Raw genomic sequence first — 18,757 nt, 5'->3', positions numbered from 1 at the left:
GCACCTGGGTGGCTCAGTAGGTGGGGCATCAGCCTTTGGCTTAGATCAGGGTTCCAGAGTCCTGGGATCAAGCCCACACTGGGCTCCCTGCTCAGCAAGGAGTCTGCTTCTCCCACTCCCTTTGTTCCTCCCCCTACTCATGTGCACATGTGCTCAAGTGACCTCTCTCTCTTGCTCACTCACTCTCAAATAAATAAATGAAATCTTAAAAAAAAAAAAAAAACTGTCAGAGGGCTGCTCGCTGAGGAGCCTCCCAGGAGGAGGGCGTGCCCTGCAGCATCCCAGGTGGAACTTTATCTGGGAACCATGTGCACATCTCCACCTCAACACCCTCCCACCCAGGCCCTGGCATCTGAGAAACTCACCCTGCCATCTGTACAGTCCCAGGGGCAGGGATACCAGGAAGGACGGAGAGGAAGTTTTCTGCTGTGTATGAAATGAACGCTCAGGTTCAGAAGTTAAGTGAAACGGTAGAAGGAAGTTAAATGATAGAATAACTGAACTACTGAGCTGATGTCCTGCAGTGGATACCTGTCACACAGCCGAGAAAAGGAGGCTCAGAGAGGGCAAGCCAGAAGGTCAAGGCCACCTAGATCACCTGGAAGCAGAGCCAGAGCCGACCCAAGCTTGTGAGACTCCAAGCTCGGCATTGCCTGCCTTAAGAATTGGGCAAATCCCCGTTGAGAAGGACTGGTCTGATAAGTACTGGGCAGAGAGAGAGAAAGGGAGAGAGACGTATGGGTCAATACGGAGGGATCATCAAGATGTGCCACTACGTAGAAGTAAAGGTGCACAGCTGCTTGTACACTCCGCTGGTATGTGCATTAAATAAATCTAGCAAGACACAAGGAACTGCTGTGCTGGTTGTCTTCTGGAGGAAACTGGGTAATGGGGAGACAGACGGGAAGAAGACTGTTCCTTATACAACCTTCTGTATCTTTTGGATTTTGAATCAAGAGAATCTATTACCTATTCAGATTCAAAAAATAACATTTTTTATAAGGTGAGTGACAGAGAATCTCTTTGTTCAACCCTCTTAAATGTGATGAAACAGACTCCCACTGAGCACCCAGGTTGTGCCAAACCCCCAGTGGGTGCTGTGGGTTATACATAATGAGAGGGATGCTGCCTCCAACCACCAGGAGCCCACTTACCCCAGGCAACCCCGACCCCCCAGGCTGGGTGGGGGGGGGAATAAGCGACCACAGGACTCCCACAGCCTCTCACCATTCCACACTTGCCAGGACCCCCAGTCACCCTACGCTGTGAGCCTCAGTTGGTGAGGGGAGAGGGTCCATCTCAGGGCCAGCCTCTGTGAGCCTGAGGACCACGGGGCAGTCTGAGCCAAAACTCCTCTGGGCCACAAGGCTCCTCCCTGGCAGAGGTTGAGGTAGGGCCGTGGGGAGGCAGGGAGGTAGGGAGTCTGATGGACTTCCTTCTGTATTTCGATGGAAAGGATCAGACACAGTTGTGCCTTTTCTTCTTGGACTGTGAGCGTTCACTGCTGGTAAGGAGATGGCGGTTACCACACGGGCCAAATAAGCACTGAGTTCTGAGGCAGTTTCAACCTGGGTGGGAAGAGTGAGTGTGTCCAGGTTCTCTGTAAAGGTAGCTGTAGTCTGCCACACTGGACAGCCGCCTCCCTCTCCGTCTCTCCCAAATTTTCTGCTTCACACCTTCGCCTGACCAAGCTGCCCCAGCCCCTTCCTAGGAGCAAGCAACAGCAGTGGCAGCCAGCATGTCCCAACTTTTCACCACTTCCCCCAGCGTTGTCCTCACATCATCCTTGACACGGAAAGAGATAAATGCCTCCCTTGGGGTGAAGCTGTACTACTTGGGGTCCCCACGACTCTAGGAGAGGAAGCTCTTTCTGGAGGAGTCCCAGGATCTGGCTATATGAAGCCAGTAAACCACAAAATGCTCTCCCAGCTGATGTGTCCAATAATCCTTGAGCTATCCTGGGTGTGTCCTGGGCAGGACACAGGTCACTGCCCTAAACCTGCTCACCAACCAGCTAGAGTAGCAGAACTGAGAGGTTAGCCCAGGGTCCTGACCCCAGATCTCAGGTTCTCTTCACACTATTGCTGAAGGAGAACTCCGAGGTCACTTGGGACAACCTCACATTTTCAAATGATGAACTGAGGCCAGGGAGGGAGAGGGACATCTGCAAGGTCACACATCGTGTGAGCGGCAAAGCTAGGCCTGAAGAACCCAGCCGCCTGTCTCCCATCTAGAGGTGAACCCTTCTGTCAACAGAATGAAAAAGGCAGGTTGCTTGAGACAACCTGCCACCTTCTCCCCTATAGCATCCCTGATTTGCCCCAACTCACTTCATTTCTCAGTTGCCGCCCCTTAGACCAGTGCTTGTGACCTCAAATATCTTGGAGAACAGGCAGGTATGTAACTGAGCGAGGTTATCTAGGCCATCAACTGAGACAAGATAACACAGAAGGATGGTGATTGTGTTCAACTGGGAAGTACTTTCTCTGCTTCAAATCCAATTTTTAAAAAATATCAACACTTTGAGGCCACTGGGTGGCTCAGTTGGTTGAATGTCAAACTCTTGTTTCAGCGCAAGTCACCGTCTCAGGATGTGGGATCAAGCCTGCCACTGCCCCCCTGCACTCATGCTCTCTCCTTCTCTCGAATAAATAAATAAAATCTTTTAAAAAATCAATGCTTAAAAATATTCCAGTGGGTTTTGTGGGAATGAGGGGAACCAAGAGAATAAGACGAGCCATGAGTTGGTGATTGCAGAAGCCGGGTGTTGGGTATATTGGGTTATTAATACTATTCTGTGTAAATGTGTATATGTTTTCAATGTGCCATAATAAAAAGGGTTTTTTGTTAATGTGCTATCAAGACACATGTTGGGTCCTCAAGCCATATTAGATCCACAGGCCTGCAATTAGCAAACTCTACTCTTGACATTCTAGAATATTCCCCTGGCCATTTGTATGCTTCATTCTGATTCTCTCTGCAGAGCCTAGGATAGAGCAAACGAGGGAGGGTGGAAAGGACGAAGTGACACGTTGGCTTGGCAGGGCTTGGAGTTGGCCATCGTCAATGAGCATAGACTCTGGGATGTGGATGGAACCCCGTGAAAATAGACACGAGTCAGACACACACTCACCCTGCACGATCTAGTGCCTCCCCTCACTCCCTGCCCACCCTCCCTGTGCCTCATGTACCTTGCTCATCTTTCTTGGACTCTGCTTACTACCTGCTACACAAAGGCAAACAAGCAAGTTGAAGGATCCGATGGGCTCCGGCTGCAGGAGGGGACATTATCCCATCTGGATGAAAAGTAAAATGTGCAAGTGACCTGGCACATGCAGGCTAATGGGAATCTAGAGTTGTGCTGGCTTCCAGCAAGACCTCCCCAGCAGGGTGTGGAAGGCATGAGTTTTAGGGTGGAAAGGGGGTAGGAGAGAAGGAGCGGGTTTTATTTTTCCTTCTCCATTGCTTAGGCTGACTCTCAGGCACCATCATCTCTCTCCTAAACCCAATCATCCTCCTGGTTCATAAAGTGCCCTCCCATGTATGACATCACTGAACCTTACCAGCCCTGTGAGGTAGATATCATCCCATATTATAGATGAGGACTTGGAGGTTCCACATGATCGACTGACTTGCCCAAGATAGCACAACTTATAAGTGGTGGAACCCAGGGATGCTGAACCTAATGTCAGCACTGATTTTTCTAAGTAATCACTTGGGGTGCCTGGGGTGACAGGAAGTTTTGCTGGGCACTATTAATTGCAAATGTGTTGCAGCTTTTTAATTAAGGAGGATTGTTGGAGGTGTCTTCTGGGATGACATGGACAGGGGGCATTTGGATTTCCTCATGTACCTTGTGTGAGGACCATATAGCCCCCAAATCTCTCCTGAGTGCAAGATGTTTGGAGAAGTTGAAAGAAGACACTGATTTTGTCCACATGAGCTAGAGACAGAGACTTTGGATCTTACGTCAAATCTGAATTCTGTCTGCCTTTGCTGTGTGACCCTCAGGCCAGACCTTTCCCTCTCTGGTCCTCCGAGCATCCCTCCAGCAACCAAACCAAAGCCATCTCCCTGCCAGCTCGCTGCACAGCAAGACTCCACTCCCTTGTCACCCTCCTAGAGAAGGTGAGGAAGGGCAGGATGGTCACTGCTCAGAGGAAACATCCCACACCCCTCACTGGTTTAGGAATGTAACACCAGGGAAGTGATGGGTATCGAAGCCTGGCGACTGTGAGGAGGAGGAATGAAACAGGCTGGGGCTGGACCCAGCTTTGCAGCTCTGGCCTGCACAAAAGCTGCTTTTCACGCCTTTTTCCTCTGTTAATTTGGCTTGTTTTCCAAACATAGGTCAAATAGTCTCCCCCCAGAAACAGAAGCAGCAGAAGGAAATGTTATTAAAAAACGAGTCCGTTAGTGGGCATGGTGTGTGGACGGAGTCTCTGGGAGTTTTTGGCTGCCAAATAAAGACTTTATTGTTGTCATTCCTCCGTTCCCAAGCTCCCTCTCTCCCTCTCTCTCCCCCTCCTCCCTCCTCCCTCCCTCCCCTCTTCCCTCCTCCTTCCCCTCCCTCCCTACAATCTGCCTGTCCCTCCCCCTAACCTAACCTCCCCACCCTACTAGGATCTGGGAGAAGAAAAGCCAGGCAAATACAAGCACGCAGGCACCACTGGGAGGTTAGAACTTCTAGCCGGCTCTCTGCTGCCGCAGCCCCACCGAAGGGTGGGGGAGGAAGAGGGGGAGCCTTGCCCGGGACTAAACCCACAGCTGAGAGGAGAGGCAGGTGTGTGCAGGTAAGCCCAGGGGGAGATGGGGGAGAGCCCTTCCCCGGAAGGCTTCCTCCTACTCTGTCCAACCAACCTTATTGATCTGGTCTCCATCTCCCTCCTTCCTTCCTTCCTTCCTTCCTTCCTTCCTTCCTTCCTTCCTTCCTCCCAGCCTTTCTCCTTTCAAGTGAGCCCCAATGAGCTCTTCCACATTTCTCCTGCACCCTCCTCCTCTACCTTCTCTCTCTCATTCTATGCCCATGTATTTGCTTGATGCAAAAATTAAACTTTCTTGGTTCAGATGTTTGCTGTGGCACAGGAAGTTATACTGCGCACAGTATTCTACACAGCAGGTGTTTCTATGGAAACCTGACTCTAGAATCCATTTCTTTGCACCCTTCACGTATTGTCACACCCCGCCACAAGGGCACCCACACGGCACAGAGGGGCTGCATTTTCTCAAGACACACACACACACACACACACACACAATATGAGGACGTCCTGTCCGTTTACCTCCTCTCTCTGCATACGACAAGCAGAGCTAGAGCACACAGAGACTGGCTGCCCAGCAGGCAGACAGACACACACACACACACACACACACACACACACACACACACGATCCATCTTGTCTCTCACACTTTCACATGCCTCCCCAGCTGGAAGAGCAAAAAGAAAGTGAGTCTTCCCACTGAGATGGGAGAGCCAAAAGAAAACCATGTGTCCTGATTTGAGGCTGAGAGGGAGGGGATGAACCCAGCAAGCGCTGGAAGGGTTTTTTCATTCTTTAGAACTTAATTGGGTAGGAGGGAGAAAAAAAGCACCTTTCTAACCTGCACAGTATCTTCCCATTAGCTCTGAATGTCCCTCTCTGGTCCAAACCCCTTGGCTTTTGGGAAGAAAGGGAAAAAAGCATCCCAGCTTCCAAGACTTGGAGGTCCTGGTTCCCGGCACTGGGGGCAGCTCATTTACTTTTTTCTACAGGCAGCCAGAAAGCTTCTCTTTTTAAACCAATTTCAAAATCATCCCAGGTTGATAAGGTGTCCTTGTGGCAAAAAGATAGCAATTCCTTAGTCAGGGAGGGGGAAGCCAAAGTGGATGATTGAATGGGGCTCCTTTCCAAGTAGCCCCATCATCCCCCCAACTTCTTAAATTCTGCAACAGCAGAGGGAGTGCTGTGCCAGGGCAGGTAGGGGTGGGCAGCTCTGGGTCGCCAAATGTGTTTGATCTTCAAAATCACCTGGGAGCAAGGTGGGGGATAAGGGAACTTACTAAAAATATAGATTTCTGGACCCCTCACTCTGCTCCTTCCAGATGGAGCCCAGTAATCTGTTGTTTAATGCTTGAGGGGCTCCTGATGGTCAGCCAGGGTTTGAGCACCTGAATCAGGGGCTTGAGAGACACCCATGTGGGGACTGAAGAGCCCAGGACTCAAGGCAGTATGAGCTAGGCAGAAGGACTGTATGGTTTCCTGGACAAGAATTGTCTGGTGGAGGAGTTCCAGAGTGTCCTTGGAGTAGGAACAAGCCACCTGAAGGAATAGAGAAGATGTCCAGTGGGCCCTCCTCTACCTTTTCCCCACAAGCACCAGCAACTGCATCATCAGGCATATCCCAGAAAATTCCCCCAAGATAGCTCCAAAGAGCTTCTGTTTCCTCTCACTTGCCAATCTGCCTACACTGGGCACTGGACTGGGCTCTTCCCCATTCCCTCTATATCCCCTCTCCCCCTGCCTGATAGCTGCTGTCCTGATGTGCACAGAGAGAGGTCGGACTAAACACCAAGCTCTGTGCTCCCCCTTCACCTCCCTGGTGGGCAGCCTCATTTATTGGGCCTGCGAGGGAAGCATGTCAAGACTAGAAGGGGGCAGAAAAGCCAGGTGCAAAAGGTTGGGAAGGGAAGTCATGGATCACAGGGGTCTCCAGAGCCAGCTGAGGAAGTGAGCAAGCATCCCCTTACCTGCTACGGAAAGGCTTCAGGTGGGGTTAGTGAATTGGAAAGACAAAGTGAGCCTTGTCCCAGGTAGCTGGAGGCTCCTATGGTCTCTCCAACTAGTTGGTTCTAAGACCCAAGTGTGGCCTCACAGGCCCCACAGGGAGGAGGCTGCTTTGTGTGTGGAAGAGCTGGAGGAAATATGGGAGCCAGTACCCACCTACAAGAATCCCTACCTTTGAGTGGAGAGCAGGGCTGCCCTCTGGCCAAGTTAAAGGAAAAGAGACCCCATTACTTTGAAGATATGTCACCAACAGCTTAACATTCACTAAGCACTCACTTTAACCACATCTACTCATTTAGCCCTCAAAACCGTCTGATATGAAGGTGTTAATATGCCTGCTTTACAGATGAGGACGCGAGAGCTGAGTAGAGGTAGGTTTGCCCAAGCTCTCCAGCCGAGCAACTAAAGACTTGCAGGGTTGGAACCCTGATCTATGAGTACTCAAGGCATCAGACAGATTCCTCCAGACTTTCCTCAGGGATTGGAGATACTGAGGGATGGAGGCAGAATGAAGGATATGGTGAGGAGACAGGCCGACAGACAGACAGACAGCTCACCCCATTTCGTCCCTGGTTTCTCAGAATGGAAAACGTGCTCTTCTGGACTAGTGGCCTCAGGCCAGAAAAACTTCATTCTGTTTACACTTTGCCTTGTGGTAGACACTGGGGAGACAGATGGTCTCTCCATAATAGTGTTATATTTATTTTTAGGATTTTTTAAATCTGTGGTTCATTTTAAAGTTGTTTATCACACTTGTTTCTGACAACAACTGAGTGAGGAATATAGGGATAGGGAAGATTTGTTATCCGTTTTACAGGTAAGGAAACTGATGCTGAAGACAGGCTGAGAAACCTCATCCCCTGTCTAGCATGTACCGTAAAGCTCTCTTGCCACCACCCCTGTCAGGCTCACCCTTATACTGATTCACCCCACAGGAAAGGGACAGCTCAGCTCCATCAATAACGTGTTGAACTCATCATGCCTCCTTTTCAGCCCTTTTGTTAGCTGAAGACCACATGAGGGGCCCCTTGTGAGGAGCTCAGGCAGCCTGGTGGGGGAGAGTGGCTGCCTCAACTCCTCGGCTAACAAATGACCACCTGATTCTCCTGGCTTCCAACCTCCTTCTGGGCTTTAGGAAGAGACAAAGGAAGCAGGACAGCTTTCAGAAGTCTGAGTTTAGACCGAAAGAAGGGAACAAAGAAAGAGGGTCATCCTAATGTCCATGGACGTGCCTCTGGGGCCAGGGGCAGCCCCATTCCCCACGACAGGGTCACTGGCTGAGTTAAGCTGTGAAGGCTTAGGGGTGGCCAAGTAGGCAGGAAATATGACAAGAACAAGACTACCAGTGAGTACAGTTGACCTCTGGAAAAGCACAGGGCTTAGGGGTGCCAACCCTCACAACACAGCCAAAAATCTGCAATATAACTGTTGATTCCCCCAAAACCTATTAATAGGCTGCCATTGGCCAGAAGCTTAACCAATAACATCAACAGTGAATCACCACATATTTTGTATGCTCTACATATTATACACCGTATTCTTACAAGAAGGTAAGCTAGAGAAAAGAAATGTGATTTTAAAAAATCATAAGGAAAAGAAAACACATTTATAGGACTGTACATATATTTATTGAAAAATATCTGCATATAAGTGGACCCATGATATTCAAACCCATGTTGTTCCAGGGTCAACTATAGAGTGAAATAATCTTTCTTCAACCCCGGGAGACACACCCAACCTTACTCCCAGCCCAACCCCAACCCCAGACTCTCCATGCCAAGTCAATTAGCCTTAAACTTGCTCATACTGACTTGACAAATCCATGCGAACTTCAGCACAGCCCTGCCCTGAGCCTCAGCCTTGCATTAGTCCTGGTGTTCAAGCCTTAATGAGTGAATTCACGAACTAGGTAGGGATGAGGGCTGTCTCACTTTAAAAATCAGTCTCCCTAGAGGATCTGCTCTTTTATAAATACATAGGTGAATAAATGAAAGCCCCGCCATTTGTAGAGATTTTATGCTCTACCACACGCCTTCATGTGTGTGATCTCATTTCATCTTAATAAATGAGGAGCCTGGGACGGAGGGTGAGAGTCAGGATTTAAGCCCAGATCTCCAGTACTTGGAACGGAAAATTGAACTGAGAACTCTCATAGGAAATGTTCTGAAGTAGTGAGTGAACACTGGGTTGGGCTTTGCCCTCATGAAGCAGCAGCTCTCAAGAGCCCATGCTGGGGCACGGAGCTGGGTGAGGTTTAGTGGTTGTTGCTGGTCTGCAGGAGCCTGAGGACTGCTAGTGAGCACCCCCCAGCAGAAAGCTGGGAGTGGGGTGGGGAGGTATGCCTGCAAAGACATATGAAATGTAAAAATCACACACACTCATGACCCAACCTAAGGGAGTTTATGATTGGATGGAAGGCTCTGGAAGGCAGAAGCATAAGAAAATGTGACTTTGGGCTTTGTGGCGGGGGGTGGGGGTGGGGGTGGGGGAGCAGTTGTGACTTCCCTTGGAGTCCAGGGGCCTCCACTTGGTCACACAGATTCTGCTTTCAGGGACTTAGGGCATCGCTGAGTATTGCCAGAGCAATAGCTGTGCTGTCAGGACCTCCCCTCTGGACAGTCAGGCTCCAGCATGAAGAGGCATTGCCCAGTGAAAAAAGCCTTAGAAATGAACTCTATTTTCTCAAGAAAGAAGCATGGGATCTGGCGTGTGCACACACATGCACACACACATACATACACACACAGCAGAGAGTGGTTGAGCCCTGGGGCTCAGATAAGGGGAGTTGAACAGATGCAGTGTTTCTCCATGGAATGAGGGTAGAGAACTTTTCCTCCAAAACCTCCTCGTGGTTCTGAGCGGAGCTTGGCCAGTCTCAGAGGTTTGGAATGTAAAAGGGTCAGGAGGCCCGTGGGGGCTGGGGTTGGAGGGTGGCAGGGACGATAAGAGGAGTTCCCAAAGGGTCTGGTGCAGGAGCTGGGGATGAGGAGGACTTGTGCTCACTGTGGACAGAAGGAGCAGGAGGCTAGCCTGTGAGCCTGCCCTCCTGACTGTGAGCACCAGGGCTGCCCAGGCCCCCAGCTTCCCAGAAATACCCAGGAGCAAAGGCCAGCTGCCCCGGCAGTGAGCCGCACAGAGCCACCCTTGCTGTAAGTGCTAGACACGTGTTACTTGCTTAACTCGAGGTCCAATATCTAGGCAGATGCTTTTGATGACAAAGGCAAGGAAGGGAAATGGGGGAGCTCACAGCCAGTGCTGGGGAGCCTCCCTGAAGCAGGGCTTCATATCCTGAGAGATTTTATGTTTATTTCTGGCTCCCAGGTGATCAGAAAATAAAGAAATGCCCAAATAAATAGGGTCGGAAAAATTGGGGCTCTTAAAAACGTTTGCGTTCAGTATACTAATGCTTTAACCACCCCTTAAAGTGTATATGTCTGTGCTATTTTCTAGAAAATTACAAGACTAATGAAATACTAATTCATAGTTTCCCAGTCCTGAGTGGTGTGGGGCCCGGTAACAAGATGGGAGTTTAGGGCAGCCCCAGCGGCCCAGCGGTTTAGCGCCGCCTGCAGCCCAGGGCGTGATCCTGGAGACCCTGGATCGAGTCCCACGTCGGGTTCTCTGCATGGAGCCTGCTTCTCCCTCTGCCTGTGTCTCTGCCTCTCTCTCTCTCTCTCTCTCTCTCTCTCTGTATCTCTACGAATAAATAAATAAAATCTTTAAAAAAAAAAAAAAACAAGATGGGAGTTTACAATGAATGTCCGCTCTTTTCAGCCCTTGTGGGACTGTTGGATCCTCAGCTGGAGGTAAAGCCAAGAATCTAACTGCACGGTTCTTCTTTGTGATGAGAGGCCCAAGAAAATGGACCTGGTGGACCCCCTCAGAGAGGCCTGCCTGGGGAGAGACCCCCTTAGAGGGAGGTAGGGAAGCAACAGAGGCTGCAGGGCAATCTCTTCCTTCCTTTCCTCCCATCTTCAGAGTACTATGTGGACATGGGTTTGCTTATGTGCACGCGTGTGTGTGTGCATGAAAGAGAGAGCTGGCTAGGTGTCAAGGGTGTGTGTGCATGAAAGGTGCAGGGAGACCCCCTTCTACCCCTTGGAGTTGAGCTCCGCCCTCTCTCCCATTTCTTGTCACATTCAATGCCTCCGGAGCATCAGGCCTGGGACTACGCAGCTGGTGAGAGGCCTCTATCCTCTTCCTTTGAGCAGAGCCAGAAAGAAGCATGCAAGGGAGGAGTGTAAGTGGATGTGGGCTCAAAGGAAAGACAGTGATAGGCCTGGCACAGAGGCAGGCAGGCAGGATCCCAGGGTCCAGATGCAGCTGGGGACACACTGTGGCCTGCCCTAGGTCAGAGAATCCCAGGAAGCCTGCATCTCTGGGCCCCAGACCACCACCTCATGAGGAAGCAGTAAGGAGGCTAGGGAAAGTGATGTGGGAACAGAGAACCTGGCTGTAGACCAGAGGGGAGGAGAGTCACAGGACTGGGGGGCCCTGTGGAGGAGACAGTGCGAGGGGAGGAAGCTGGTGGGAGCTGCCACTCTGTCTGCAGCCCTGATCCTATTGCTATTTCTCCAGCTTACTTCAACTCAATCCACATGACCCTATCTGAAGAGTCACCAGAGCCACTGGGGAGCATGACCCCAATATAGCCTTCAGTGACCTATTCCACTATGTCACAGAGGCAGGCAGGAAATTTTTCTTCATAGCCAGTCTCAACACCAACAACTGCCATGGATATGGGGGCAGTGATACGAAGTCAGAAGAAATGAAAGTGATTTCCCCACAGCTTTTGATCCCTTCCCTGTTTATTTTCACAGGAGCCTTCACATCTGGGGAGAAATTCTTGGTATGCCTCTTGCTGGCAAAGACCAGCTTTCCCTGAGCTGAGCACAGAGCTGAGGAGTAAGCAGGGGCAGACACCAGACACAAGTGTGTCCACAGCTCTTTCCTTCCTTTCCAGGACCTCCACAAGCCCTGCTCTGGAAAGCAGGAGGCCTGGGTTTTTGTCCCAGGATTGGTGTTCAACAGCTTCCTGGCCTTGGCAAGCCATTCCATCCCTCCAGTACTCAATTTCTGTAAACAGTAGAATCTGGGCTTGATTGGTGAATTTCAAACCATTTTTAGCAATGCAGCTCTTCTTTCAAATACATGCTTTGGTCAAACCTCTATATATAACAAATTTAAAAACACAGAGCCAAAAAAATAAATAAATAAAATAAAAAGAAAAAGAAAAAAAAAAGAAATAAAACAACAACAACAACAACAACAAAACACAGAACCACTCAGGTTGGCTCAGGGGTGAGTTGGAGGTGCCCCAGGGCCACCCACTTGTTTTCCCTCCCTCAGGGGGCTCCACATATCAGGGAACAGTCTGAAAACCATTGAATCATAGGATCTCTTAGGATCCTTCCAGATGTACCACTTAGGACTCTATGGTTCACGTATCCTAACATCCCTCTTCTAGGAACAGGGGTGATTTGTTCATGCTGCAAGTGGGGAGACCAAGCACTAGAGAGGTTAATGGTCTTCTCCAGCAAGCCCCAGAGCTCCTGATTCTCAATGTGCCTTCTGCCAGGATGTCTCACCCTCCCAGAGCTGGCTAGGCATGTAGGCTGGGGGTCCAAACCATCAAGTCCTTGTTATTTTCTTACCTCCTGGATATGGGCAGACAAAGAGAGGCTTCAACAGGTCTCTCTCACTGGAGCTCATCCTGGCCAACACTAGTGCCAAGACAGAGCCTTTAATTATGGAGGCCCAGAAGGTTAATGACTTCGTGTGTCTCCTCCCTGCAGGTGTGTCACCTGGATCATGAGGTCATCCCTCTGCTGGCTCCTCCCACTTCTCCTCATCTTGGCCTCAGTGGCCCAAGGCCAGCTAACAAGACGACCAAGACCCAGACCCAGACCCAGGCCCAGACCCAGGCCTACACCCAGCTTTTCTCAGCCCTATGAGCCACCGGAACCTACAGACCTGCCCCCTCCCCTCCCACCAGGTCCTCCCTCTATCTTCCCCGACTGCCCCCGGGAATGCTACTGCCCCTCTGATTTCCCGTCTGCCCTCTACTGTGACAGCCGCAACCTCCGAAAGGTCCCTATCATCCCACCCCGCATCCATTACCTCTATCTGCAGAACAACTTCATAACTGAGCTCCCAGTGGAGTCCTTCCAAAATGCCACAGGCCTGAGGTGGATCAACCTGGATAACAACCGAATTCGCAAGATAGACCAGAAGGTACTGGAGAAACTACCCAGTCTAGTATTCCTCTACATGGAGAAGAACCAGCTGGAAGAGGTGCCCTCGGCCTTGCCCCGGAACCTGGAGCAGCTGAGGCTGAGCCAGAACCAGATCTCCAGAATCCCACCCGGCGTCTTCAGCAAGCTGGACAGCCTGCTGCTCCTGGATCTCCAACACAACAAGCTGAGTGATGGTGTCTTCAAGCCCGACACCTTCCAAGGCCTCAAGAACCTCATGCAACTCAACCTGGCTCACAACATCCTGAGAAAGATGCCACCCAAGGTGCCTGCAGCCATTCACCAGCTCTACCTGGACAGCAACAAGATTGAGACCATCCCCAACGGATACTTCAAGGGCTTCCCCAACCTTGCCTTCATTCGCCTTAACTACAACAGGCTGTCAGACAGGGGGCTCCCCAAGAACTCCTTCAACATCTCCAACCTGCTGGTGCTCCATCTGTCCCACAACAAGATCAGCAGTGTGCCTGCCATCAACAACAAGCTGGAACACCTGTATCTCAACAACAACAGCATAGAGAGTGAGTGGGGGCAGGGCCGGGCCATGGCCAGAGAAGTGGAGGCTCTTATTGTCTCAATCCTTTCTAGGAGTTTGGGCCGGGGTGGGGGGTGTAGAACAAAATAGCACCCAGTTTGGCATTGGACTTCAAACCTTGACCTTGCCACTTACTATCTGTGTGACCTTGAACAGATATTTTACCTCTCTGCTACGTTTTCTCATCTGTAAAATGAGAACGGGAGCAATGCCTTCTGTCACAAAGTTGATATGAGGACTTAACAGGGTAATACGGATAAAGTGCCCAGAATACCATGCTTGAAGGATACCAGCTTTTCCTCCTCTGTCCCTTCTTGTCAGCCCCAGCTTCTCTGCCCTCCAGATCTACAGGTAGACAAGGAATGTAGTCCTGGACATTCTCACGAAAGCAGAACAGTAACGTGCTCTGACTATCACTGCTCTGAGATGTCCTGGGCCTGTCCCTTGCACAGGCTGGCAGCTGTGAGAGGAAGGCTGAGCCTAGGCTTTGGAGAATCTCTAAAAGACGTACACAGAAAGGCAGCTCAGGATAGGCAGCTGGTACAAATGCAGCAGCCAGAGAAACACGCCAGCGTGTTTCTGAACCTAGCTGCAAGGCTGGAATATTTAATCATATCAGATAGTACATTTAAGGCAGAATTTGCCCAAACTACATTTATAGGATCCTGAGTTTGGGGGAAAAATCGCAGCCCAGAAGAAAGGGCTGGAAGTCCCAGTTTTGCTTTGATCGATGATGTTGGCTCTGAGCAAAGCATTAACAGAAAGCTTGAAAAACAAGAGAGAATAATTATCTGGTCCTTGAAAAAAAAAGCAGGTTCCATCCACATCAGGAATTTACAGCTCTAGGGTTGCAGGGAACCAAGGGGAAAGGGCAGCAACCCTAAGATAATATTAGGAATCCCCAGTTTCCAAACCAAAGAATGAGAAGATTGTTGAGTTTCTACAATCTTGAAACAAATGGATGGGAGAACAGGCTTATTCATTCATCTGGGACAATTTTTTTGTTTTTGTTTTTGTTTTATTTATTTATGATAGGCACACAGTGAGAGAGAGAGAGGGAGGCAGAGACACAGGCAGAGGGAGAAGCAGGCTCCATGCACCGGGAGCCTGACGTGGGATTCGATCCCGGGTCTCCAGGATCGCGCCCTGGGCCAAAGGCAGGCGCTAAACCGCTGCGCCACCCAGGGATCCCTATTTTTTGTTTTTGTTTTTGTTTTATTTATCATCTGGGATAATTACGTGAAGTAGGGGAAGGCCTTTTTTTAAAGCTGGCAAAAAGCAAATTCTGGGAAAGGGGAAACTAATTTTATCCTGCAGGTAGTAAACTGATGGAAAGTACTACCCTAAAAGCTAGATAAGCCGAAAATCCAGGCAGAAAGAATACCTTTACTCAGAGCACCTGGGTGACTCAGTTGGTTGGGTATCTGCCTTTGGGGTTGGCTCCCTGCTCAGTGCAGAGCCTGCTTCTTCCTCACCCTCTGCCTGCCACTCCACCTGCTTGTGCTCTCTCTCTCACTGTCAAGTAAATAAATTAAATCCTAAGAATCACGTTACTCAGTGGCCAGCAGGTCTCTATCAGTGTGTGGAAGGGCAGGCTGCTAGGGTACATCCAGCTTTTTAAGGCTGAAGTCAGAAAAATCCGCCCCCCCCCCGTGTATAGTGTATATCCCCTGTGCCACACCTGTCTCCTGTGTCACTGATGGACAGAGTGGGCAGAGCTGGCCCTAGAGCAGCTAACCATGTTCTCAGCAATGACCTTAATGCTGCCAACTTCCCTGTCCTTTACAGCCTGCAAAATGCCTTTGCCAATATTCTCTCATCTGAAGTGAGGGACAGGTACCCCTCCCACCATTTCACAGATTTGGGAACTGAATGTCAAGGTGGTAAGGTGACAGTCCAAAAAGTCACAGTGGTCATAAGAACAAAATCCACCTAAGTCAGGGCTCTTTCTGCTACTCCAATGATGGACAGAGAGGAAGAAGAAGACCAAGAAGGAGAAGAACATCACTAACAATGCTGATCCCCCAACGCTGATGAAAGAGGCAAGGTTGAGGGGGAATAAGAAATTCATTCAGAAGATGACATCATTTCATGTGACATCATCTCACCAGAGGTGAAGGAGAAAGTGGAATCTCGCTTTCCATTTGAAAGTCTACCACAAATTGGCTCCTGCTGACCTGTCCGGCTTCTCTCTCCAGTACAGCTCACTGTGCTGTTTACTACTCCTGGGTTCTGCCATGAGCTCTGCTGCCCCTACAACTTCCTTCAAATAGGAGGTCACTCTAGCAAACACCAACCCCCACGTCTCCACCCTGCTGTGGCCCCACCTATCTTTGAAGGTCCAGCTCACAGTTTACTTCCTCTGTGACTCCACAGAGTGAATTCCCAACAGTAATGGTTGATTGGTTCTGACTTAATTCATTCTACAAACAAGTAAAGTAAACCTGGGGGTGGGCAGGCTTGACTCAACCTCGGTGGCACATTCCCAAGGTCAGCCAGTTCCAGAGAAGAGAACTCAAATTCTTATCATCAATTGTCCGCCCCCTTCTCCTTCCTCATCTGCCTCCAGCCCCATCTGTCCCAACCCCCCACCCACCCTACCTGCTGACTTCTCCCTTCTTTCTCCACAGAAATCAATGGGACCCAGATCTGCCCCAACAACCTAGTTGCCTTCCATGACTTCTCCTCAGATCTGGAGAATGTGCCACACCTCCGCTACCTGCGGCTGGATGGGAACCACCTGAAGCCGCCCATCCCGCTGGACCTCATGATGTGCTTCCGCCTGCTGCAGTCCGTGGTCATTTAGGCCTTACTCTGCCACCCAGATCTCCTCTGACCACACTTGAATGCTGGTGACCCGGGTGCCTGTGCCCACCATTCGTGTTCTTTATCTTCCTTTCTCATTGCCAGCTTTGCCTTTCTCATCCCATCTTCCCAAGGCAGGAACTAGCCACACACTCTGCTGCACCTGCAGCTTCTAGAGCAAGTCGTCTAAGGGCTTGATTTGGTTCAGCCAGCTCAAAGACACCCACTGCACACCCACACTTCTGGCACCAGAAGCATAGATGTGTGTCTAAAGACAACTTCTTCTCTCTCCTCCTCTCACTCCTGGGGTAAGTCGGGGCCATGGGCTGATATCTGGAACTTGGTCCTGGTCAAAACAAGGAGAAGGTGGTCAGGAGCAGCCCAGAGGTGAGGTTTTGGAAAGTCCTGCTGCAGACTCCACCATCACAGGCAGCTACGGCCCAAGCGGGCCCCTTAGCCACAGATCACACCTTCTAAAACTGCTGCTCCACCGGCCTGTTCACTGGCACCAGACGTTGCACTGGCTCCCTACCAGCCTGGGTTCTCCAGCAAGGAAGTGTAAGGGAGTGGCTGAAGGACGGTGGAGGGTCAGGGTTCCTCACGAGGACCTGCATCTGGCAGTCTCTTCACAGGGATAGCTGAGCCTCTTCTACTCAAGAGTAAGAGCAGGAAGGAGCGGTCCAGGAGAAGAACCGCTCCAGGAACTAGGGATCAGCCGATGGAGGAGGCGTGGCAGTCAGAGCCCTGGGGATGGGCCCCTGTGGGTGCAGATAGATCTTGCAGCCCCCTTGCCAGTCTGGACAAGAGGCCTGATGCCCTGAGCAACACAGTGTCCATAGTGAGGGGTACAGAGCCACCAGCCCAGCCCACCATCTGTTCTCTATCAATGTGGTGGCCCAATCCTGTCCAAAGCCCGGAAGCAGTTCCTGAGAAAGTGCTCTCAAAGGGGCGGAGCCCCCGGGGGTAGAAGCCTGTTGCGCCGTGCACAGCCGGGCTTCCCCGGCTAAGGCAGATGCATCAGTGACACCTGGTGGCTGGTACAGGTCACAGCTGGCTCCTGTCTTCTTGCCTGTCTTCAGGATGGTTTTACAAGGTTAAGGAGCTGGCCTCAGGTTCCAGCTTGAAGAGCCATGGGTCATGTGTGTGGTGTCTCCTCTGGGGTGTACAGGGTGCAAAGGTACTGGTGGCCTTGAGGCCGGGGGGTGGGGGGCTGGTTCCCATCACAAGTGAGCACAAATGGGAACCTTCAGGAACCCAGGCGAGGATGTAGTTTCTTCCTGTGTGCTGTCTGACCTTGTGGTCCCTCTAACTTCTGCCCCCACATCTGGATCCCAGATCTCTCCAGCATTCACAGTCTGGTCTGTGGCTCCACTCCCTAAACCACACTCGAATTATCTACTATCCCTGCCACTTGCAGTAAGTTATTCCCTATACGGACCATCCCTCCCCTTGAAGATCCACCACCCCACCCCACCTGGGCCAGGTGAGTGGCTTGGCAGGCCTCCAAGCAGAGCCTGGGTCCCATAGGGCTCATTCATCTTCATTCCTCTAGGGAATGTTGCCCCTCTATAGCTCCCTAGAGTATATGTTGGGGAGTGGGGGGAGGTGGATGCTCTAGAAATAAGTAGGACACAGTGCCCACCCTCATTAGGCTGAGAAACATTCCAGAGATTTTTAAGAAATTAGGTTAAGCTAGGACCCTAACCTCAAGAAATTCCCACAGAAGTCTCTCTCCTTTCTCTTTTGCTCATTTACAGAAAACAGGGTCCATTTCCCCTTAGCGTCTTTCCCCATGCTCCCCTCTAGCTGCCGATCCTTCCCAGCTACTGCTGGTTTCTCCAAGGCTCCTGTTGAAAGTCAATATATTATTGTGGCTGTAGGCAACCTGGTACTGAAGCCTGGATAAGCCCCCACTTCTGCACCAAACTCGCACTTTGCAATCTCTGCCCCTCGGACGAGGCCCTCAGGGGAGCACAGCTCCTGGGGTTCCTTGAGGGCAGGGGGCATTTCTGCTCCTGCAAAATCTAAATTGTTTTGTTTCAGCAGCAAAACATCCCCATCATCCCATTGCCCCATCTAGATGCAGTCTGCTTCCGCGTTGCTCCCTGCAGCTGTAAGCCAGAGGGGATTCAGGGGAAGTTCACTTTGCAGCAAATCCTCTACTCCCCTCTGCCCAGTGCTGACTTCCCTTGGATTTCAGGAAGCCCCGCCTCCATAAGCAAGTTCATTCTCTCGGTGCCATTGGCATCTACGCAGACAGGTGTGTGAGTAGATGTGTAGGTTACTCTACTGCATCTGTTCTTCCTTCAGAACCATGTTCACTTTGTGAAACAACTTTTACACTCCAACACGCTTTACAGCAGAAGGAATAAAGGAATATGAAAAATATCCTGCTTGA

The 18,757-nt window shown here is 50.6% G+C and overlaps 1 protein-coding gene across 2 annotated transcripts; it reads left to right on the top strand.

Annotated features, from left to right (window-relative positions):
* The first annotated feature begins 4,617 nt into the window (after positions 1-4,617).
* On the top strand, positions 4,618-18,747 carry PRELP (proline and arginine rich end leucine rich repeat protein). 2 transcript variants are annotated; one of them, XM_055334253.1, is made up of 3 exons: positions 4,618-4,783; positions 12,561-13,540; positions 16,185-18,747. In XM_055334253.1, exons 2-3 carry the CDS (start codon positions 12,577-12,579, stop codon positions 16,358-16,360), a joined length of 1,140 nt encoding a protein of 379 aa, XP_055190228.1. In that variant the 5' UTR covers positions 4,618-4,783; positions 12,561-12,576; the 3' UTR covers positions 16,361-18,747. The 2 variants fall into 2 exon arrangements, with proteins under 2 accessions (XP_055190228.1, XP_055190227.1); XM_055334252.1 differs by having other exon boundaries at positions 4,618-4,793.
* The last annotated feature ends 10 nt before the right edge of the window (positions 18,748-18,757 follow it).

This window comes from Nyctereutes procyonoides, unplaced genomic scaffold (assembly GCF_905146905.1).
Source record: "Nyctereutes procyonoides isolate TBG_1078 unplaced genomic scaffold, NYPRO_anot_genome, whole genome shotgun sequence".
NCBI lineage: Eukaryota > Metazoa > Chordata > Mammalia > Carnivora > Canidae > Nyctereutes > Nyctereutes procyonoides.
Note: the sequence above shows the minus strand (reverse complement) of the source record. Positions and strands in the feature narration are given on the sequence as shown.

Excerpts from the sequence above, each read along its gene's own strand:
- PRELP (XM_055334253.1), top strand. The coding sequence starts at position 12,577 with ATGAGGTCATCCCTCTGCTGGCTCCTCCCACTTCTCCTCATCTTGGCC. Across the intron at positions 13,541-16,184 it reads CAACAACAACAGCATAGAGA|AAATCAATGGGACCCAGATC; the intron begins GTGAGTGGGGGC and ends CTTTCTCCACAG.